Genomic DNA, 23744 nt, shown 5'->3' on the forward strand with positions numbered 1-23744 from the left:
TGTGGGGGGCGGCGAGAGGACGCGCCGTGCGCGCGGCGCGACTCGACTCGACGCGACGCCGCAAGCGCGTGCCCGCACCTGCGCGTCCTGGGGCGCGCGCGCGCCTAAGCCGGCGTGACGTCATGACGTCGGCGGGGCGGACGGAATTGCACGGGAAACAGGCCGTTCGGCCCGTCAGGTCCGTGCCGGTTGAATTACGCTCCACACGAGCCTCCTCCCACCCCTGCTTCATCCAACCCCATTAGTGTCATTGTCATTGTCATGTGCTGACATTCTTATTGGGTTAGGCTTTTCAACATTTACCAAAACCATTTTTTAAAAAATATATTTTCCAAATTAATGCTTTTTGTCCTGACATAAACTTGCATCATCTTACATGGCAAAAAGTGTCCCAAGTCTATGGGGAAAGAGCAGGGGAGTGAGACTAATTGGATAGCTCTTTCAAATAGCCGGCACAGGCACGATGGGCCGAATGGCCTCCTGTGCTGTATTGGTCTATGAAGTCAAGTCAAATTTCCATGTCAGACGAGGGTTATCAACCTTCTAGGATTGTCCTGGAGTCTCCGGGAATTAAAGATTAATCTCCTGGACACCATTGCAAGCAAACTGGGAAAAAAATAATGGGGGCATTAAAATAGCAATTCATTTTTTTTCATTTTCTTTGAACACTTTCATAGAATGTGAACTTCATTGGCTGTAAAGCGCTTTGCTTTAGGTCCTGAGGCCGTGAAAAGCGCTATATAAATGCACGTCTATCTTTAGAATCATGCAGCACAGAAGGAGGCCATTCAGCCCATTGTGCCTGTACTGGCTCTTTGAAAAAGCTATCCAATTAGTCCCACTCTCCTGCTCTTTCCCCATAGTCCTCCAAATTTTTCCTTTGCAAGTATTTATCCAATTCCCCTTTTGAAAGTTACTATTGAATCTGCTTCCATCACCCTTTCAGGCAGCGCATTCCAGATCATCAGAACTTGATGCGTAAAAAAAAGTTCTCATCTCACCTCTGGTTCTTTGGCCAATTATTCTAAATCTGTGCCCCCTAGTTACTGACACTCCTGCCAGTGGAAATAGTTTCTCCTTATTTACTCTATCAAAACCCTTCCTTTTTTAGGTACATGAGCAGTGGTGTTCATTTAAGGAGTTATTTTACAACTTTCAAAAAATATATATTCCACTGAGGAAAAAAAGGTGTAAAAGAAATGACAGCCATCCGTGGCTAAGTAAAGAAATTAAGGATAGTATCCGACTAAAAACAAGGACATATAAGGCAGCCAAACTTAGTGGGAGGATAGAAGATTGGGAAGTCTTCAAAAGACAGCAAAAAGTAACTAAAGGATTGATTAAGAAAGGGAAGATAGATTATGAAAATAAATTAGCAAAAAATATAAAAACAGATAGCAAGAGTTTCTACAGTTATATAAAAAGAAAAAGGGTGGCTAAGGCAAACGTAGGTCCCTTAGAGGATGAGACCGGGAAATTAATGGTGGGAAACATGGAGATGGCAAAAATGCTGAACAAATATTTTGTTTCAGTCTTTACGGTAGAGGACACTAAGAATATCCCAACACTGGACAAACAGGTGGCTCTGGGGGGGAGGAGCTAAATACGATTAAAATCACTAAGGAATTGGTACTCAGTAAAATAATGGGACTCAAGGCGGATAAATCCCCAGGACCTGATGGCTTACATTCGAGGGTCTTGAGGGAAGTGGCAGTAGGGATTGTGGATGCTTTGGTAATAATTTTCCAAAATTCTCTGGACTCGGCAAAGGTCCCGGCAGATTGGAAAACTGCTAATGTAACACCCTTATTTAAAAAGGGTAGTAGGCAGAAGGCTGGAAATTATAGACCAGTTAGCCTAACGTCTGTGATGGGTAAAATTTTGGAGTCTATTATTAAGGAGACAGTAGTGGAACATTTGGATAAACATAATTTAATAGGACAAAGTCAGCATGGCTTTATGAAGGGGAAGTCATGTCTGACAAATTTGCTTGAGTTCTTTGAGGACATAACGTACAGGGTGGATAAAGGGGAACCAGTGGACGTAGTGTATTTAGACTTCCAGAAGGCATTCGACAAGGTGCCACATAAAAGATTATTGCTCAAGATAAAGAATCACTGGATTGGGGGTAATATTCTGGCATGGGTGGAGGATTGGTTATCTAACAGGAAGCAGAGAGTTGGGATAAATGGTTCATTCTCGGACTGGCAACCAGTGGCCAGTGGTGTTCCGCAGGGGTCGGTGCTGGGTCCCCAACTCTTTACAATCTATATTAACGATTTGGAGGAGGGGACCGAGTGTAACATATCAAAGTTTGCAGATGATACAAAGATGGGAGGGAAAGTAAAGAGTGAGGAGGACATAAAAAACCTACAAGGGGATATAGACAGGCTGGGTGAGTGGGCAGAGATTTGGCAGATGCAATACAATATTGGAAAATGTGAGGTTATGCACTTTGGCAGGAAAAATCAGAGAGCATGTTATTATCTTAATGGCGAGAAACTGGAAAGTACTGCAGTACAAAGGGATCTGGGGGTCCTAGTGCAAGAAAATCAAAAAGTTAGTATGCAGGTGCAGCAGGTGATCAAGAAGGCCAATGGAATGTTGGCTTTTATTGCTAGGGGGATAGAATATAAAAACAGGGAGGTATTGCTGCAGTTATATAAGGTATTGGTGAGACCGCACCTGGAATACTGCATACAGTTTTGGTCTCCATACTTAAGAAAAGACATAATTGCTCTCGAGGCAGTACAAAGAAGGTTCACTCGGTTAATCCCGGGGATGAGGGGGCGGACATATGAGGAGAGGTTGAGTAGATTGGGACTCTACTCATTGGAGTTCAGAAGAATGAGAGGCAATCTTATTGAAACATATAAGATTGTGAAGGGGCTTGATCGGGTGGATGCGGTAAGGATGTTCCCAAGGATGGGTGAAACTAGAACTAGGGGGCATAATCTTAGAATAAGGGGCTGCTCTTTCAAAACTGAGATGAGGAGAAACTTCTTCACTCAGAGGGTGGTAGGTCTGTGGAATTTGTTGCCCCAGGAAGCTGTGGAAGCTACATCATTAAATAAATTTAAGACAGAAATAGACAGTTTCCTAGAAGTAAAGGGAATTAGGGGTTACGGGGAGCGGGCAGGAAATTGGACATGAATTTAGATTTGAGGTTAGGATCAGATCAGCCATGATCTTATTGAATGGCGGAGCAGGCTCGAGGGGCCGATTGGCCTACTCCTGCTCCTATTTCTTATGTTCTTATGTTCTTATTAGTTATAGAAATATTGGAGATGGGAAAATAGTCGTTTGACTGTACAGGGCGGTTGAAGGCGGGAGGTCATGTGAGGAAACCTTCAGTAATACATTCAGCCAGACCTGGCAACCCTCTGTCAGACCCAAGTAGGAAGGGAAATCGGGGAAATTGCTAAAGGCATAGTTGAAGAAGTAGGTTTTAGGGTGACCTTTGAAGGTGGGAAAGGCTACAACAAGACACTGGATTTCAAGACACTGTGCCAGACTGTGGGGGCAAGGTGTTTGACACTTCTGCCACCATTGGTAGTTCTTCGTGCCAACTATCAGGATTTTGCGGGTCTGGTCCATGTGTCAGCATTTGCTGACAAAAATCAAGGCAAACCATGTCCCTGTCCCCTCAGTGTTACCGTTACAAGAGTTCCGCTGGTAATGGAAATGATCGCAGCCACGGCATACATTTTAGATACGTTCAAAGGGAAGCTGGGTAAGAATATGGGGAAGAAAGGACTCGGAGGATATGCTAGTAGGGTTAGATGGAGAGGGATGGGAGGAGGCTTGTGTGGAGCATAAACGCCGGCATAGACTAGTTAGGCCAAATGGCCTGTTTTTGTGCTGTCAACTCGATGTACTCACAAGAACAGGAGTTCCTGCTTACATGGATGCAGTGGCATCCACTGTGGCAGGAATCATTTCCATTGGCAGTAGCACTTATGTGGGAGCGGTGCTAAGGAGAGAAGGAAAGTGAATGGCAATGAAAAGAGGGAAGCAGGAGAAATGGCCGAAGGCAAAAGGGAAAGGGGAATGGATGGCAATGAAGAGAAGAAGAAAGGAAGGGGGAGAGGCAGAAGTTTTGAGCTTTGCAGGAAAGCAGGGAGAAACTGACACTGGCTCTTTGTGATGTCCAGAGGAAAGTTCCAGCATTAACCGAGGTGGAGAAAAGAGTGGACCAACACAAATTGGGGGTGGGGGAAGAACGTCATGTTGAGCTGATGGGGTGAAATGTGACAATATGAACTGGGGATTGAAGTGGGGGAGGAAGTGCCATCTTAAACTGGGGGGGGGGGGGGAGAAGAAGAATGCTAGCTTGAATGGGCAGAGAAGGGAGAAAGAACAAGTCCAGGGAACTATATGCCAGTTAGCTTAACATCAGTGGTAGGAAAGATAATGGAATTTTTACTCAAAGATCTAATAGAAAGATACCTCGAGTACAAAAATATAATAAAGAATAGTCAGCACAGATTTCACAAGGGAAAATCATGCTTGACCAACCTTATTGAATTCTTTGAAGAAGTAACAGATAGAGCAGACAAGGGTAATGCAATCGATGTAATATATTTTGATTTTCAAAAAGCCTTCAATAAGGTACCGCATTGTAGACTCATGAGTCATAAGGTCAGAGTATGTGGAGTTAGGGGACAGGTAGCAGCAAGCTGGCTGCAAAACAGAAATCAGAGAATAGGGGTTAAGGGTAGCTACACAGACTGGCAAAAGGTGGGAAGTGGTGTTCCACAAGGATTGGCGCTGGGACCAGTGTTGTTCACAATTTACATTAACAATTTGGATTTGGGAATTGGAAGCACAATTTCAAAATTTGCGGACGACACCAAACTTGGGAGTGTAATTAATACAAAGGAAGAATGCGTCAAAATGCAAGTGGACATTAATAAACTTGCGGAATGGGCGTCTGATTAGCAAATGAATTTCAATATAGAAATTTTCTGCTTTTATTTCAGATTTTCAGCATCCGCAGTATTTTGCTTTTGATTTAGATAAGTGTGAGGTCGTGCATTTTGGTAGGAAGGATAAGGAGGCCACATACTGCTTGGAAAATAAGAGTCTAAATGGGATAGAGGAGCAAAAGGATCTAGGGGTACAGATACACAAATCACTAAAAGTAGCGACGCAGGTTAATAAGGCCGTAAAAAAAAGCAAATCAAGCACTGGGGTTCATTTCTAAAGGGATAGAATTCAAAAGCAAAGAAGTTCTGTTAAACTTGTATAGGACCTTGGTTAGACCACACTCGGAGTATTGTGAACAGTTCTGGTCTCCATATTATAGAAAGGATATAGAGGCATTGGAGAGGGTGCAAAAAAGATTCACAAGGATGATTCCAGAACTGAGAGGATATCCTTATCAGGAAAGGTTGAACGGGCTGGGGCTCTTTTCTCTAGAAAAGAGAAGGTGAGGGGTGACCTGATAGAGGTCTTTAAGATAATGATATGGTTTGATAGGGTAGACGTAGAGAAAATGTTTCCACTTTTGGTGGGGGGGGGGTCCAAATCTAGAGACCATAAATATAAAATAGTCACTAATAAATCCAATAGGGAATTCAGGAGAAACTTCTTTACCCAGAGAATGATAAGAATGTGGAACTCGCTACCACAAGGAGTAGTTGAGGTGAATAGCATAGATGCATTTAAGGGGAAGCTAGATAAGCACGAGGGAGAAAGGAATAGAAGGTTATCCTGACAGGGTTAGATGAAGTCGGGAGGGAGGAGGCTCGTGTGGAGCATAAACAACAGCATGGACCAATTGAGCCGAATGGCCTGTTTCTGTGCTGTAGTTTCGATGTAACTCGATGTAAGAATGCTAGCTTGAACTGGGGTCGAGGGGGAGAAAAGTGTGTGGTTGAAATAAGGGGGGAGAGGAAGAAGTGCCAGTATGAAGTGGGAGCACTGAAGGGAGAAGAGAGAGCCTTTGTGAAAAGTGGGCAGTTGGATGAAGAACAGTATCTTTATGAACTGGGTCCAGAGGGAGTAGAGTGTCTCTAAGAACTGTAGTGGGGCAGAGGAGGGCAATGAATGTGGGAGAGTAACTGTTGAGGTTGTAAGGAAAATGCCCTGCAAAGTGCTTGAATTTGGTTCTCAAAATAGAGTTTCAGTAAAAGTGGTCACACAATATGGAGTCAGTAGTTAAACTGGATGCTGGGAAACGGCTAGGAAAACAAAATCAATTAAACCCTAAGGATGTTTATTTAAACAAACATTCATTACCATTTACAAGACAGCTAACACTGAGGACTGAGCTCAGGAATAGCTTGTTAGTGGGACATAAATATGCCATACCTTATCTGATCCTGTGTAGGACCCTTTGTTAAAAGGAAGGTTGAGAGTTAGAGGGGTGAAAATGGGACTTCTATTTCTAGGTGTCCATGCTTTGACATTTTAAAGAACCTTTATATGACTGTTAGAAATGAACCCTTCTGCTACATGTATCACCCAGATCGGTCAATTGCATGGAAAGGGGTTTCTTTGAATTGAAGGTATATAAGGGGGTGCTTGGCACACACCTCAGCAGTCTCTCTTTGTGGGGAGCCCACGGCAGCAGCGGCCCATATTATTTGTGTGGAGCCCGGAGGAGCTCTCCTGCTCCTTTTGGACTCACAAAAAATCATTTTAGACTTACCTTTTTGGGGCCTCTTCACCACCAGGGAGGTTGCTAAAATTGCATCGGGATCCTATGCACATTATAGGCTACCCAGTGGAACACCCCAGGGAAAATGACAGCAGAGCAGGAAGGGAGCAGTAAGTCAACCACCTTGATTTTAAATCTGCTATTGTCCTGCTAAAATCTCCCCCAATATGTCACATATACAGCCTGTGATGTCATAAATATCACTGATGAGATCACTAACCCCTGTTGGAATGTCCTAGTTGAATTAATATGGCTTTAATTGCACTTGTGCTCTTTTTTGTTTTCAGACCTCTTAATTCTGCTCCAAAATGGCCACAACGAAATGTAACAGCAGATGCTGGACGCTCTCCAACCATCACCCCTCCCTAGTCCAATAAGCACCTCCATGGTTTTGAAGTTCACAGGTGGCATTTGTCTGCCCTGGGTATCCATTGCTATTATTCACCTATTATTTCAGGGACATCTGCTGGGCAAGACAAACTCCAAACACTCCTTTGTTGCCACAACTATTCATCTCCCTGAACTTCCCTCCCCACAATCACCATTCTTACCACTGGTTCTAGATGTGAGCAGCTCATGGACTTCTTTGCTTCCAAAATTAAAGCCATACACTTGGCCACTTCTGCCCCCTCTACCTGTCCCTACATCTCCTAACCCCTTCCCATCCTGCTCTCAGCCCTCCTGAGGCATATTTCCTCCATGAAGTTCACCACCTCCTTCCTTTACTTTGTTCCAGTTCTGCTCCTGATCACTCAACTCCCCCTTCTCAGCCCCATGCCCATACGGTCAATCTGTCTGTCTGTTCAATCATTAAATGCATTACAGTTTTGATGAACGGCTCACACTCGAAATATTAACTCATCTGTTCTCTCCACAGATGCCTGACCTGCTGAGTGCTTCCAGCATTTTCTGTTTTTTGTATTACAAATATATAAAAGAAAGCTATGCATTTATATAGCTACCTCAGGACGTCCCAAAGCCCTTCACAGCCAATTAAGTACTTTTGAATGGTTGTCACTGTCGTAATGTCGGAAATACATAGGGAATGAGAGAAAATTAAAAGCTGTCACCTTGCGTGACTGTTCTGAACCTTCTGGAAGCAGATTCAACAGTAACTTTCAAAAGGGAATTGGATAAATACTTAAAAAGGAAAAATTTGCAGGATTATGGGGAAAGAGCAGGGGAATGGGACTAATTGGTAGTTCTTTCAGAGGGCCGGCACAGGCACGGTGGGTCAGTTGGCCTCCCTCTGTATTGGATGATTCAGTGAATTCACTGGCTGTTTGGAACACGGTATTACCAGCGGTTGGGAGCCATGTAGCCCGGTCTCTTTGGGGGGGGGGGGGGGGGAGGATGAGAAGAAATAAATTAAAAGGGGAGCCCCCATGATGGATCAGTGGTTCACTACACCCACTGGTGTGGTACTGAAACGTAGAGAATGGAGGGGAGAAGTATAAAATGAAATCATGGTTATAATGCACATGAATAATGGTTCAGGTGGTTGCCCTGTTTCTCCTGCACTGATCCCACACCACCAAGGGGTGGCAGCAGCAAAGGGAGGGACGGCCCAGCGCCGCCATGTCCTACTCTGGTACACCGTCCTGGCGACGGGGTTCAGCCAATCCGCTTGCTCCTTGCTCACATCCAATCCCGACGCGGTTCCCGAGGCTCCGCGAAGCTGTGATGGCGCCGGTGAAGCTGTGTATTCCAGGTAAAGGCGGCCGCCCGAGTGCGAGGGCGGGAGCTGCCCGCTGCTCGCAGGACCCAGGACCCAGGGCCTAATCTAATGCCCCGCAGGCGTTTGTTTTTCTGTGTTGAAGGTCTCTCGGTTTGAAACCAAATAATTACCCCAGACGTGTGCTGGGTGAGCCCGGGGGGAAGGCCTGGTGATTCTGCCTGGTGATTCTGCCCGGTGATTCTGCCCGGTGATTCTGCCCGGGGACAACCCTCTCCAGGAATCGCTGTTCCCGGCCATCGGTCCCGAGCAACCCTGCCCTGGAGCACTGTTTCCCCTGGCAACCGGGTCCCTAGCAACCCCGCTCTGGGCACTGTCTCCCCTGGCAACCGGGTCCCTATCAACCCTGCCCTGGGCACTGTCCCTAGCAACCGGGTCCCTAGCAACCCCGCTCTGGGCACTGTTTCCCCTGGCACTGTTTGCCCTGGGCAACCGGGTCCCTAGCAACCCTGCCCTGAGCACTGTCCCCTGGCAACTGGGTCCCTAGCAACCCTGCCCTGAGCACTGTCCCCTGGCAACTGGGTCCCTAGCAACCCTGCCCTGAGCACTGTCCCCTGGCAACTGGGTCCCTAGCAACCCTGCCCTGGGCACTGTTTCCCCTGGCAACCAGGTCCCTAGCAACTCTGCCCTGGGCACTGTTTCCTCCAGCAACCCAGGCCTCTGCCTGCTGCACTCTTGGTAACCCTAGCAACCTTGCCCCAGGCAATGTTGGCCCTTGGCAAGTGGGTCCCAGATAGTCCAGGCCCCCATTTACAATGCTGAAGACTTGTGCTCCAGAACTAGCCGCGCCTGTAGCCAAACTGTTCCAGTACAGCTACAACACTGGCATCTACCCGACAATGTGGAAAATTGCCCAGGTATGTCCAAATCTAATCCGGCCAATTACCGCCGCATCAGTCTACTCTCAATCATCAGCAAAGTGATGCAAAGTGTCGTCGACAGTGCTATCAAACGGCACTTACTCACCAATAACCTGCTCACCGATTCTCAGTTTGGGTTCCGCCAGGACCACTCGGCTCCAGACCTCATTACAGCCTTGGTCCAAACATGGACAAAAGAGCAGAATTCCAGAGGTGAGGTGAGAGTGATCGCCCTTGACATCAAAGCAGCATTTGACCGAGTGTGGCACCAAGGAGCCCTAGTAAAATTGAAGTCAATGGGAATTGGGGGAAAACTCTCCAGTGGTTGGAGTCATACCTAGCACAAAGGAAGATGGTAGTGGTTGTTGGAGGCCAATCATCTCAGCCCCAGGGCATTGCTGCAGGAGTTCCTCAAAGCAGTATCCTAGGCCCAACCATCTTCAGCTGCTTCATCAATGACCTTCCCTCCATCATTAGGTCAGAAATGGGGATGTTTGCTGATGATTGCACTGTGTTCAGTTCCATTCGCAACCCCTCAGATAATGAAGCAGTCCGAGCCCGCATGCAGCAAGACCTAGACAACACCCAGGCTTGGGCTGATAAGTGGCAAGTAACATTCATGCCGGACAAGTGACAGGCACTGACCATCTCCAACAAGAGAGAGTCTAACCACCTCCCTTTGACATTCAATGGCATTACCATCGCCGAATCCCCCACCATCAATATCCTGGGGGTCACCATTGACCAGAAACTTAACTGGGCCAGCCATATAAATACTGTGGCTACAAGAGCAGGTCAGAGGCTGGGTATTCTGCGGTGAGTGACTCACCTCCTGACTCCCCAAAGCCTTTCCACCATCTACAAGGCACAAGTCAGGAGTGTGATGGAATACTCTCCACTTGCCTGGATGAGTGCAGCTCCAACAACACTCAAGAAGCTCGATACCATCCAGGACAAAGCAGTCCACTTGATTGGCACCCCATCCACCACCCTAAACGTTTACTCCCTTTAGCACCGGCGCTCTGTGGCTGCAGTGTGTACTATCCACAGGATGCACTGCAGCAACTCACCAAGACTTCTTCGACAGCATCTCCCAAACCCACAACCTCTACCACCTAGAAGGACAAGGACAAGGGCATCAGGCACATGGGAACAACACCACCTGCACATTCCCCTCCAAGTCTCTCACCATCCCAACTTGGAAATATATCGCCGTTCCTTCATCGTTGCTGGGTCAAAATCCTGGCACTCCCTTCCTAACAGCACTGTGGGAGAACCTTCACCACACGGACTGCAGCGGTTCAAGAAGGCGGCTCACCACCACCTTCTCGAGGGCAATTAGGGATGGGCAGTAAATGCTGGTCTTGCCAATGACGCCCACATCCCATGAACGAATTCAAAAAAATGACTGATCAGTGCAGAAATTCTCTGCTGAATATACAGGGGTTGTGGGCAGGGAGGCAGACCTGCCAGGTATTACTCCCTAGGGGACCTGCGTGGTTATTTATGCAATATATCAAAATTAGCATTTAAAAATCTACAGGGAGAAGTGACTTCAGCATAAGAAACAAGATGCAGCTTAATATGGTCAGAAGTACACAAGAAAAAGTGATAAATTTTGATCAAAAAACCTCAAATTTGTATTATTTTCTGGCTGAAATGGTGACTATTCGGTGATTTGCTGAGCAACACAGCCCAGGAAGGTCTCAGGTTTGATTTCCACAACCCCCCCCCCCCCCTCCCCTTCCTGTTGCTGTTCTCAGCTGGGGTAGCAGTGCTGACTCTTGGCCTTCATGCCCTGGGTTAGGGAAATGAGAGAAAATTGGTGGGAAAGAATGCAAAGGATTTCATGTACCATTACTAGGATTTGATGATGGTGGGTGTGAAATTTCTGTATTAGGTCCACTTGAGAAAAACACCTAATAATTTCTCTGCCATTCCTGCAACATAACACAAGGGTGGAGTACTGAGGGTTACAGGTGTGTCAGATGGTGGTGGTGGTGCTGCAGGTGATTTAAGATGATGAATTGAGTACCTCACAACATTCTGTTGCATTGCCTTAAATACTTATTCTCCGGTAGCATATTAATACCAATGGGTTAAACAAGTCTAATGACAAGGATGAGGTAAACTTTGTTAATTTATTTTTATTGAGTTATTTTATTCTGTCCATTTTCCTTCCTGCCCCGAACTCTTTCTGCCATATGGTTCCACAGACACTGGCAGCGTTCCAGTGCCTTGCCTAATTGACTCTTTTTTTCATATGAGGGCCTAAAAAGAGAGAGTTAGGAGTGCATCACATCCTATCCCAAACCTCTCCTCACCTGAGTTTCCACATCACATACTTTCCAGCAAGGATTACTGGCTAACAAGCTGGAGTGAGAACTTTGGTTAAATTATTTTCTCTTACACCGCCCCCACCCCCGGCCCGCCCAGCTCAGGAGCACTGCGGCCAATTGTCGTGGATCTCACCATTGCCCCAGCTGAGATCAGCTAATTTAGAGACCAGGGTTCGAATCTGATACCTTCTGGGTCCAAACAGCTCAATTTCGAGTGTTCTTGCTGTATCTGTACTTTTATCTTTTATTCTGGGAAAGGATCTAATAGGTGATGATGTCTCACTCCAGAGAATTTTTTTTATTCGTTCATGCGATGTGGGCGCCGCTGGCGAGGCCAGCATTTATTGCCCATCCCTAATTGCCCTTGAGAAGGTGGTGGTGAGCCGCCTTCTTGAACCGCTGCAGTCCGTGTGGTGAAGGTTCTCCCACAGTGCTATTAGGAAGGGAGTTCCAGGATTTTGACCCAGCGACGATGAAGGAATAGCGATATATTTCCAAGTCGGGATGGTGTGTGACTTGGAGGGGAACATGAGAGCATAATCCAGGCTGATACTCCAGTCCAGTACCGAGGGAATGTTCACCGTCAGAGGTGCTGCCTTTCGGATGAGATGTTAAACCGAGGCCTCGTCTGCCCTCTCAGGTGGACGCAAAAGATCCCATGGCACTGGTTCGAAGAGGAACAGGGGAGTTCTCCCCAATATGTCCTAGCCTCAACCAACATTACTAAAAAAAACTAGATTATCTGGTCATTATCACATTGCTGTTTGTGGGACCTGCTGTGCGCAAATTGGCTGCCGTGTTTCCTACATTACAGCAGTGACTACACTTCAAAAGTTACTTAATTGGCAGTAAAGCTCTTTGGGATGTCCTGAGGTCGTGAAAGGCATGATATAAATTCAAATCATTTTCTTTATTCATGACCATTTAACATGCTGTATGTAACCTGATGTCAAAATGTTATTGCATGCCTACAGGGGAGAGATTGTGCAGCATAGAGGACAGCACTCCTGGTGATGGCACATACTCCAGACATGGATACATTTTTGCGTCTTTAGCTGGGTATGTGGTGAAGAAAAATGACAATGGAATGGTAAGCAAGGCATGGAGTCAGAGTGCTGGTAGGGAGATTTATGTCTGCAGTTTCCTCCTCACTCAATTCCTGATCTTTGCAGCAGCTCTACAGAGTGCCAAGTGGATGCCAGATTAACCTCAGGGAAGAATACTTTTGTTCATCTAGTGCCAGTTTCAGATTGGCTTTGGTACATTTACTTCCATAAAAATGGTTCGTTAATGACCTTATCTAGGAGCCAGATCAGTGGGAATGTCTCCATTACCACTAATGAGCCTCGGATCAGCTGTAACTCTCACGCCCCTGAGTCAGAGGGTTGTGGGTTCAAGCCCCACTCCAGGGACTTGAGCACAAAATCCAGGCTGACATTTCAGCGCACTACTAAGGGAGTGCTGCACTGTTGGAGGTGCCGTCTTTTGGATGAGACGTTAAACCGAAGCCCCGTTTACCCTCTCAAGTGGATGTAAAAGATCCCATGGCACAATTTCAAAGAAGAGCAGAGGAGTTCTTCCCGGTGTCCTGGCCAATGTTTATCCCTCAACCAACATCACTAAAAACAGATTACCTGGTCATTATCACATTACTGTTTGTGGGATCTTGCTGTGTGCAAATTGGCTGTCGCATTTCCTACATTACAATAGTGACTGCACTTTAGAACTACTTCATTGTCTGTAAAGCACTTTGGGACGTCCTGAGGTCATGAAAAGCGCTACATAAACGCATGTCCTTTTCTTTAATGTGATGAAGCCAGGGATGGAGTGATCCTATTTCATGTGGCATTGGAGCTCACGAGGATATCCTACACCAGGCCCTCCATTGAGTTTGGAAGTATCTTTTGAACCAAATAATGTGATTGGATATCAGTTATACAGAAAGTTTGCAGTAAGCCCGATTAATTTTACTTTCCTTTTTTGTTTAGCAGTTTTCTCCTCATGCTGGGTTACAGTTTCACAAGTACTAGGCACTCTCCAGTATCTCCCCTCAGTGCCCATTCTTCATATGTGAGTTCGGAAGAGTGAGCGTTCACTGGGTGGCAACCACAACTGGGAACACTGGCTGATTTCTTTTCTCCTCCCCTTGTCCAGCGGCGCTGAGGCAAAGTTTAAACATCCCAACTGCTGCCTGGCTGAGATCAGCCAATTCAGCACAGAGCAGAAATTGAACGTGGACCTCCTAACCTAGTGACTCAGTTATACTCTGGCTTTCAAACTGCAGCATGAGTCAGCTGCTCCAATTTTTTTTCCTTCTCACCAAATGTGGTAGTGTTTGTTTACTGTTGTCCCTATAAAGTGGAATTCCCAGTGGGCTGCCAGGTGGGGAGGGGAGGAGCGCAATACAGCCGCAGCTAAGCCTTTGTGTCAATAAATATTTTAGAATTATTGAACCTGCCTCCAAGCCCAAGTACAGGAGTGGGCAGCAGTCAAGTAATCGATAACTCTGAGCTGGTATTCGCAGGTGCCGGTTATATCGGTGGTTCGGGACACAGAGCCCCAACTCCTGCCAGAAGTCGGTGTCGTCGTAACATGTAAGGTAAGATGGTTTCAAACCACTTCTTCTGCTGCCCTCAACAGAGCTAAGCCTTTTATTCGTTTAAAATTTTGAGTACTTGTCATCACTCAGTACCCCCTCCCTTTTCTGGTTTTATTGGCCTTGCAGAGTAAATAAGGAGAAACTGTTTCCACTGGCAGGTGGGTCAGTAACCAGAGGACGCAGATTTAAAGTAATTGGCAAATGAACGGGGGGGGGTGGTGGAGGAATGAGAATTTTTTTTTTCAGCAGCGAGTTGTTATGATCTGGAATGTGCTGCCTGAAAGGGCGGTGGAAGCAGATTCAATAGTAACTTTCAAAAGGGAATTGGATAAATACTTGAAAAGGAAAAAATATGCAGGGCTATGGGGAAAGAGCAGGGGAATTGGATAGCTCTTTCAAAGAGCTGGCACAGGCACGATGGGCCGAATGGCCTCCTCCTGTGCTATATGAGTCTATATCTTGTGAGGCTGGATGGGTAGGTGGAAAAACTGCTCCCGATACTGCAGTCAGCTGGCTGTTAGGAAGCAAGTAGGAGAGGTCTGGAGATTCTTACCCACCCCTCCTCTCCACAATGTGGAGGCACCTGACCCCCTGCAGGGCAGCTCTTCACAGAAGCATCCCTTCCCCCTCACTGCATCAACATATCACCTAGTTTAAAAAAGTATATTTTATTTTTAACCAAACCACAAGTGGTCTATGATTTGAACCTGTGCCTGTTCACACTGAAGTACATCAGCGACACACTCACACATGGGTCAACTTTTTACATGACAATTTTCTCCTATCCTAAAGGCAGTGACTTCTTGCCTCAGACAGCCATAGTGATTTCAGTAGCCATTATTCATGCATGAGCCTTAGCGGTGAGTACTGGTGGACTGTATGCCCTTGGAAGATGAGTATGACGACCAAACCTGTGCCCATTTGACTTTCACACGTACTTCCAGCGGTCCAGTGCCCCATGAATTTTTGATTCAAGGGGCACTGGCACCAGTACTGGGGAAAGAGGGAGCTGTTCCGTTGGGATGGGCTCCACTTAAACCGGGCTGGGACCAGTGTCCTGGCAAATCGAATAACTAGGGCGGTAGATAGGGCTTTAAACTAATAAGTTGGGGGATGTTAAGGTAAGGTTAATTTTATCAGTCTAAAAAGAAAAATCAATGCTGTAGGGCAGTGTAGCGATTTGGGTAAAAAGAAGCAGTGTGTGTCAGGAAGGGACAGAGAGCTTAACAAAGGTAATAGGGCATTAGTGACTAAGGTCACATCAGGGGGAAAAAAAGTTAAAATTAAAGGCGCTGTATCTGAATGCACGAAGCATCGTAACAAGATAGATGAACTAATGGCACAAATAGAGATGTTGATCTAGTAGCCATTACTGAGATGTGGTTTCAGGGTGACCAAGGTTGGGAACTAAATATTCCAGGGTAGTTGCCTGTTAGAAAAGATCGGCAAAATGGAAAAGGAGGGGGTGGTAGTCCTGATAATAAAGGATGAGATGAAGGCAGTAATGGGAAAAGATCTGAGCTCAGAAAATCAGGATGTAAAATCAGTATGGGTGGAGATAAGAAATAAAAAAGGGCAGAAAACACTGGTGGCAGTAGATTACAGGCCCCCGAACTGTAGTTATAATGTTGGACAGAGTATAAATCAGGAAATTAGAGGAGCATGTAACAAGGGTAATGCAATAATCATGGAGTCTTTAATCTTCGTATAGACTGGCAAACCAAATCCTCAAAAGTAATTTGGAGGACGAGTTCATGGAATGTATCCGAGACAGTTTTCTAAAACAATGTCAAGGAGCCAACTAGGGATCAGGCTATTTTAGATCTAGTATAGTGAGATAGGATTAATTAGTAATCATAATAAAGATTCCCTGGGAAAGAATGATCATAATATGATAGAATTTCGTATTGAGTGATGTAGTTAAGTCCGAAACTAGGGTCTTAAATTTAAACAAGGCCAATTATGTAGGTATGAGGGGCGAGTTGGCTAAGGTAGATTGGGAAATTAGATTAAAAGATATATATAAGCAATGATGAACACTTAAAGATATAATTCATAATTCCTAATGAATATACATACCCTTGAGGAATAAAAACTCCACAGGAAAAGTGATCCAACCGTGGCTAACTAGCGCAGTTAAGGATAATATTAGATTAAAAGAAGAGGTTTACAATGTTGCCAAAAAGAGTAGTAAGCCTGAGGATTGGGAGGGTTTTCAAAATCGGCAAAGGAAATTGATAAAGAGGGAGAAAATTGAATATGAGATTAAACTAAAAATAAATGTAAAAACAGATTGTAAGAGCTTCTACAAATATATAAAAAGGAAGAGATTAGCGAAAGTGAACGTGGGTCCCTTAGAGGCTGAGACAGGAGAAATTATAATGGGGAATAAGGAAATGGCAGTGATGTTAAACAAATATTTTATATCTGTCTTCACAGTAGAAGACACAAAAAACATACCGGAGATAGTGGGGAACCAAGGGTATAATGCGAGGGAGGAACTTAAAGTACTTAAGATTAGTAAAGAAAAAGAATTAGAAAAATTAATGGGACTAAAAGCTGACACATCCCCTGGACCTGATGGCCTACGTCCTCTCTGTCTGAACACGGTGATTGCCTTGGCAACGGGCAGTTGCAGGGGCAGTCTGTAAACACCATGTATTATTCAATATGTATAAATGCGTAGGCTTCAAGGAGATCTTGAAACATTTACCTGAGGAAGGAGAAAATCTCCGAAAGCTTGTGAATTTAAAATAAAATTGCTGGACTATAACTTGGTGTTGTAAAATTGTTTACAATTGTCAACCCCAGTCCATCACCGGCATCTCCACATCTAGAAAGAGGTGGCTGCAGAGATTGTGGATGCATGGGTTTTGATCTTCTAGAATGGTCCCCGTGGATTGGAAGGTAGCAAATGTAACCCCGATATTCAAGAAAGGAGGGAAGAGAGAAAACAGGGAACTATAGGCCAGTTAGCCTGTCATCAGTAGTAGGGAAAATGCTAGAATCTATTATTAAGGATGTAGTAACAGGGCACTTAGAAAATCGTAATATGATTAGGCAGAGTCAACATGGTTTTATGAAAGTGAAATCGTGTTTGACAAATCTATTAAGAGTTTTTTGAGGGTTTAACTAGCAGTTTAGATAAAGCGGAACCAGTGGATGTAGTATATTTGGATTTTCAAAAGGCATTCGGTAAGATGCCACATAAAAGGTTGTTATACAAGATTAGGGCTCATGGGGTTGAGGGTAATATATTAGCATGGATTGAGGATTGGTTAATGGACAGAAAGAAAACAGAGAGTAGGAATAAACGGGTCATTTTCAGGTTGGCAGGCTATAACTAGTGGGGTGCCGCAAGGATCAGTGCTTGGGCCTCAGCTATTTACAATTTATATTAATGACTTAGATGAAGGGACCAAGTGTAATGTATCCAAGTCTGCTGACGATGCAAAGCTAAGTGGGAAAGTAAGCTGTGAGGAGGATACAAAGAGTCTGCAAAGGGATATAAACAGGTTAAGTGAGTGGCAGATCATAGAACGGTTACAGCATGGAAGGAGGCCATTCAGCCCGTCCCAGCTCTATGCAAGAGCAATCCAGCAATGAGGCATGTGGCAGATCACTGTGGCATGTCTGGGACATGGAAGCATAACTATTTTGTACCAAAGCAATCCCTGTAGAACTTTTTACTCCTCCTGCACCCCTCCCCGCCAGGTATCTGCATCCCTTGCTGTTCCCAAAGTGTTCTGTTATTGTATTTATTCTGAATGTTAAATGACAATTTTCTTTTTATAAACAGGTGACCAGTATTAACCCTCGGTTCGCTAAAGTTCATATTTTATACGTACGATCCACTCCACTGAAAGGTGCTTTTAGAGGAACCATCAGGTAACGTTAATAAAGCAAACTTGCTCTGCAGTCCAGGAGAGAATGAGTTAAAAGCCTAGTATATAAATCTGCTTTACAACTCCTCATGAACAGTGCATAAATTGGACTTTGTATGTTTCACACACCTACTTTACCGATAGCTTCTTGAGTACTTGTCCTCCAGTGCCTTCCTCTTCCCTGGTTTTATTGGCCATGCAGACCTTGAGGGGCTGGGCGGGCAAGTGTGAAAACTGTTCCCAATACTGCAGTCAACTGGCTGTTCAGACGCAAGTCAGAGAGGTCTGGGGATTCTTACCCACCCCTCCACCCCACAATGTGATAGGTGTACGAGTCATTCCCTGTATTTAGGGGACATAAAAGTGTGTGATTTCTACATCAGAATTTATAGTACTTCACAATGGTCCCTCACTGGCTTGCATGTAATTTCAGCACAACTTTTAACTCCTTTTAGTGAGACTGCAGTATATTGACCTGTAATAGCTCCCTAAATAGCTCTTTACTATGCTATTCCATGAAGAAATTAAGGCAAGGGCGCCCCTAGGATCGCTGCGGGTTTGGGGGTGGAAATCAGCCGGGATTCCCACTCCGGGACGATATTTAATGACCCTCCCCCCTTGCTGAAAAGGTGAATGGGCATCAGGCAAGACAGGGTCAGGCTAAACTGCGACGCTCCCAGGATATGCAAACAGCCGCCTGGTACTCATTGGGGCTCACGTGAAAAGGTCATTTGGGTGAGATTCTGGAGAACAGCTAGCAGGTGTGGTGCTGGAGCCCAATGAGAGCCCTGGGGAGAGAAAGAAAATCATGCAGAAAATGTGCAGTGTTGCTGAGGAGGGACTGAGTTGGCCCCACTTCTTGGCCTGCTTATCAGTTTTCATGATATTCTCTGCATTCGACAGCGCACGCAGTATAGCATTCGGACCACCTTAAAATCTGCACAGATCTGTTGATCTTCGGCGATTTGCTTGCACCAGGTTTGTCTATACGTTTTTACTTGGTAGGTGGTAGAATTATAATAAGATCCTCGCCAATTAAAGCATGTAACTCTGCTTTAAAATATAAATATTAACAAACTATAATGTCTCATAACTCAAGGACATGGCAATGTTTGCCTAGGAGGCGGGTTCAGTCAGATATTATAACTTTACATTATTTTACGCAGGAGAGAAGACATTCGAGCAACGGAAAAGGACAAGGTATGCACTTTCTCTCTTTCCACCCCTTTGGGTGATCAGTCAGTTATACCCTCAGTTAGTGTCCCCCTTAAGTTAATGTGTTTTAGTGATAGTAGCTGAAATGGTCACAGGAGTCGCTCAATGTGAACTGTTCTTTTTGTAAATTTTTTTTATCTTCCCTGTTGTTGAAAGCTTATTGCATGGTGCGGGTGCATTAGCAGCATTAATGTTTTGTTGAATTTGCTGAATGTTTATTTTTTGCCTCTATGTGTGCATTCCTACCCTTTGACCTCTGACTGCAGTTGGCAGAAGTTGATGTGATCAGGATTGAACTCTTGCAGGTAGCACCTCTTCCAGGCCAGTCTGTCAGCTTGCCTCTATTGGTAGCACACTTGCCTCTGGGTCAGGAGGTTGTGTGTTCGATCACACATGAGGAATTTGAGCTGACACACCGTTCCAGCACTGATTGTAAACAATTTTACAACACCAAGTTATAGTCCAACAATTTTATTTTAAAATCCACAAGCTTTCGGAGGCTTCCTCCTTCCTCAGGTGAATGTGGAAAATTCCAGTACTGAGGGAGTGCTGCATTGCCACTGGTGCCATTTTTTGGATGAGATGTTAGGTCGAGGCCCCTTCTGCCTGTTCGAGTGGATGTAAAAGATCCCATGGCATTATTTGAAGAAGAGCAGTTCTTCTGGTTCCTGGCCAACATTTATCTCCCAACCATCACCACCAATAAGGAAATTAACTGGTCATTTATCTCATTTTTTGGTAATGGGACCTCTCCATGCACAAATTGGCAGCCATGTTTGTCTACATAACAACAGCGCCATTAACGTAGTAAAATGCCTCAAGGTGCTTACGTAACAACAGTGACTACACTTTGAAGGTACTTCATTGGTTATGCAACACTTTGGGACGTCCTGGGGATATGAAAAGTATTATACAAATGCAAATTTACTGTATTATCATCTGCTTCTTTCCCACAGGTAGAGGTCTACAAATGCTTCCGACCCGGGGATATTGTTTTATCGAAAGTGGTATCCTTTGCGGTTTAAATCTGATTATTTGCTGTGCCTCACAATCTCAAATCCAGGAATTGCATTTAGAATCTAAGCTGACATTTCACTGCAGTATTGAGGGGATGCTGCATTGTTGGAGGTGCCATCCTTTGGATGAGACGGTAATCTGAGTTCCCGTTTGTCCGTTCCTGCAGATGTTAACGAACCCACGGTTGCATTCGAAGAAGAGCAGTGAGCTCTCCCAGTGTCAGGGCCAATATTCCTCCCTCAACCAACACCACTGGTCATTTAACTTGTTCTTGGGATGTTGCTGTGCGAAAAATGGCTGCGTCATTTTGCCTACATAACAGTCACTGAATTCTGAAGGAATTCAATGTATGTAAAGAGATATTTTGAGGTGCTATATAAAGGGAGATGGTGGTCCATCAGTACCCAAAGCAATGTCTTCAATCAACATAGTGCCCAGAAGATTTGTTCTTCATTCTCTGTCTAGAAACCTATTGAGTCAGCGAGAGGGACGCCCAGCACTGAGATCAGAAGCTCAGCGGAAGCTCCCTTTATTGCTCAGCGACTTTATCCAGCCAGTAGCTGAGCGATACAGACCAGAAAGGTCCCAGTTTTGGTTCCCCAGTCTGTAGTGAGTTAACTGATCTCAGCTGGGGCACTACGGTTGGCCTCAGCACCTCAAATTAGAAAAGGAACAATCGCTTTGGGCTCCCACTCCCGGGCACCTACCGATGACTGCTGCTGGAAAGTGCGCGTGTGTGGATATTGGGCAAGGATAGGATCAGCCTCTGCAGTCGGCTGTCTCACTAAGACACAGTGTCCAGGGGCACACATGGAAAAATGGCTACTTGGGCAGAGGACTCCGTGCACCTGTTAAACTGTACTCTGCGGAGGCCTGCAGTGGAGAAAACTGGTGTGAGGAGGAGGAGGAGGTTTTAAAATAAAAAGCTGTTGTGCTTTTTCTCTCTCTCAAGACACAGTTTAGGATTGAAAATCATAACTTGAGTGTTGCTAATGCTGTGACGATTAAACCGTAAGACTTTTATTGTTATCCTTAACATGTACTGGTAGATCTCTCTGGGTGATGCTCAGTCTAACTACCTGCTGACTACTGCAGAGAATGAACTGGGAGTGGTAGTCGCACACAGTGAGGCAGGTGGGTTTCTCCTAGCATTCTCTTCGCTTTGAAATGTTTCCGATGCGAAAGTTCAAAGATCTTCCTCCTTAATGGGTAGCTTTGCAATGCCAAAGGGGATGACTGCTCACGGCCTGTGACTCGTGAGAACATTACCTATGGCAAAGTAAAAAGAATGGAACAAAATGCCATTTAATGGAATACTCCGAGGAACAGCCTTGTAACTTGAAAACTTGGACTCATTTTAAATAAGCTGGCCTCCTGTATGGTGTGATCATCATCCTGGGGTTTCTGAGGTTGGCCATGGAATTATGGCAGCGAGGGGAGGGATTTGCTGCAAGTAAGCCAGGGTAGAGGAATCTTTGTTTATATTTGTTCTCCCTTGGGCAATTCTGGCAAGGCCGGCATTTATTGCCCATCCCTAGTTGCCTGTGAGAAGGTGGTGGTGGGCCTTTTTGAATCCCTGCAGTCTATGTGGTGTGGTGATGATGCTCCTACCGTGCTGTTAGGGAGGGAGTTCCAGGAATTTGACCCAATGACGATATATATCCAAGCCGGGATGGTGTGTGATTTGGACGGGAACTTGGAGGTGAGTGTGTTCCCACTGGGAGGTGCTGTCAAGTGAGTTTAGTTATTTGCTGCAGAGCATCCTGTGGGTAGTACATACTGCACTGGTGATAGAGGGGATGGGTCCTGAGTTCAATGGCAGGGGCACTGATCGAATAAACTGCCCTGTCCTGGATGGTGTTGAGTTTCTTGAGTGTTGTTGTGGCTGCACCCATCCAGGCAAGTGGTGAGTATTCCAACACACTCCTGACTTGAGCTTTGTAGATAGTGAAGAAGCTTTGAGGGGATCAGAAGGCGAGCCACTCTTGGAAAGAACACAGCCTCTGTTACAAGAAAAGGTTAAGGAAATTGGGCTTATTTTTCTTTGGAAAAGAGACTTTAAGATGAAGCCAGGGAAGCCCTAGGGGGGGTGGGGGGAAATCATCTGGGACCCTGTCCTGATCGTAACTCAGCATCCCTGCTGAAAAGGTCGCCAGTGCGGGAGATTACAAGACCTGGACCTCTACTTGTGCCTCCAGCAACTAGCCTCTGGGAAACATTAAGTACTGCCTCGGCACAACTCATCCTTGAGCCAGCTATGGTAGATTTAAGCTCCCAACACACACGTGAAGAATAACCAGCTGAAACGAGCGATTGAATTATACCTAAACAAGGAGCGAACATATAAAGAAAGGGGGAGGTGGGAATTGGGAGAAATCTTAAAACAAAATTCCAAATCACCGTGCCACCCCGACCCCATCCTGTGTATTTTAAATATATTTTTTCCCTCCCGTAGGTGCGCAGATGGTCCCCGTCAGCTGGTGCGAGATGCAATGTCCCAAAACCCATGGGAAAGAGTTCCGGAAAGTGGCTCGAGTGCAGCCCGAGTTCCTCCACGCCTGAGTCCTGGTGGCAACAAGAAGAGAGAAGATTTCTCCGCCCTTGGAACACGCACGTTACGTCTTTGAAGCCTGTTACTGAACTCAGTTTGTATTCAAATTAAATCGTATGACGGTCCGCTCCTGTAACTGGACACGCAAATGGCAGGACTGAGTCCTGTAGGGGTCTGGCACTGGATTTAATGTCACTTGTACTAAGAGGCATTATAGATTTTCCACTTTTTATTAAAAAGATAAATATTTTTCCTTAACAGCAATTTTTTTTCTTTGTTTTAAGTCATTTATCATTTGCGAGTTATCTCTCTCTGTTCATGTGCACCTGGTATCACACCTCAACTGCCAAGGAAAGCGGGTCTGTGAATTGCTCCTAGACTTTTATCCGTGCCTCCAGTAACCATCCACCTGGACACACAGATATTGTGTCCTTCGGATCGTGAGTTTATTAGTGACTACCTTATATCTATGACCTCTGGTTTTGTTCCCCCCAGTTTTGTTCCCCCCCAACAAGTGGAAACATCTTGTCTACGTCTACCCTAATGAACCCCGTCATAATTTTAAAGACCTCTATCAGGTCACCCCTCAGCTTTTTTTCTAGGAGAAAGAGCCCCAGCCTGTTCAGCCTTTCCTGATAAGTATATCCTCTCAGTTCTGGTATCATCCTTGTAAATCTTTTTTGCACTTTCTCCAGTGCCTCTATATCCTTTTTGTAATATGGAGACCAGAACTGCACAGTACTGCAAGTGTGGTCTAAGGTTCTATACAAGTTTAACATAACATCTCTGCTTTTCAATTCTAGTCCTCTAGAAATTAACCCCAGTGCTTGGTTTGTATTTTTTATGACATTGTTAACTTGAGTTGCTACTTTTAATTTGT

At 45.3% G+C, this 23744-nt stretch overlaps 1 protein-coding gene across 2 annotated transcripts; it reads left to right on the plus strand.

The window, feature by feature from the left end:
• Positions 1-8290: 8290 nt before the first annotated feature.
• exosc1 (exosome component 1) lies at positions 8291-23128 on the plus strand. 2 transcript variants are annotated; one of them, XM_068002024.1, is made up of 8 exons: positions 8291-8375; positions 12573-12688; positions 14123-14197; positions 17997-18085; positions 19248-19281; positions 20253-20303; positions 21363-21447; positions 22769-23128. In XM_068002024.1, exons 1-8 carry the CDS (start codon positions 8348-8350, stop codon positions 22873-22875), a joined length of 585 nt encoding a protein of 194 aa, XP_067858125.1. In that variant the 5' UTR covers positions 8291-8347; the 3' UTR covers positions 22876-23128. The 2 variants fall into 2 exon arrangements, with proteins under 2 accessions (XP_067858125.1, XP_067858124.1); XM_068002023.1 differs by lacking the exon at positions 8291-8375 and adding an exon at positions 8451-9472.
• Positions 23129-23744: the final 616 nt, after the last annotated feature.

The sequence above is a fragment of the Heptranchias perlo genome, chromosome 21 (genome assembly GCF_035084215.1).
Source record: "Heptranchias perlo isolate sHepPer1 chromosome 21, sHepPer1.hap1, whole genome shotgun sequence".
Classification (NCBI taxonomy): Eukaryota; Metazoa; Chordata; class Chondrichthyes; order Hexanchiformes; family Hexanchidae; genus Heptranchias; species Heptranchias perlo.

What these genes read in the sequence shown, in the direction of transcription:
- exosc1 (XM_068002023.1), top strand. Translation starts at nt 9,259, where the DNA reads ATGTCCAAATCTAATCCGGCCAATTACCGCCGCATCAGTCTACTCTCA. An exon ending in GCTTTTAGAGGAACCATCAG is followed by an intron (nt 18,086 to 19,247) that starts GTAACGTTAATA and finishes TATTTTACGCAG; the next exon opens with GAGAGAAGACATTCGAGCAA. An exon ending in ATATTGTTTTATCGAAAGTG is followed by an intron (nt 20,304 to 21,362) that starts GTATCCTTTGCG and finishes ATGTACTGGTAG; the next exon opens with ATCTCTCTGGGTGATGCTCA.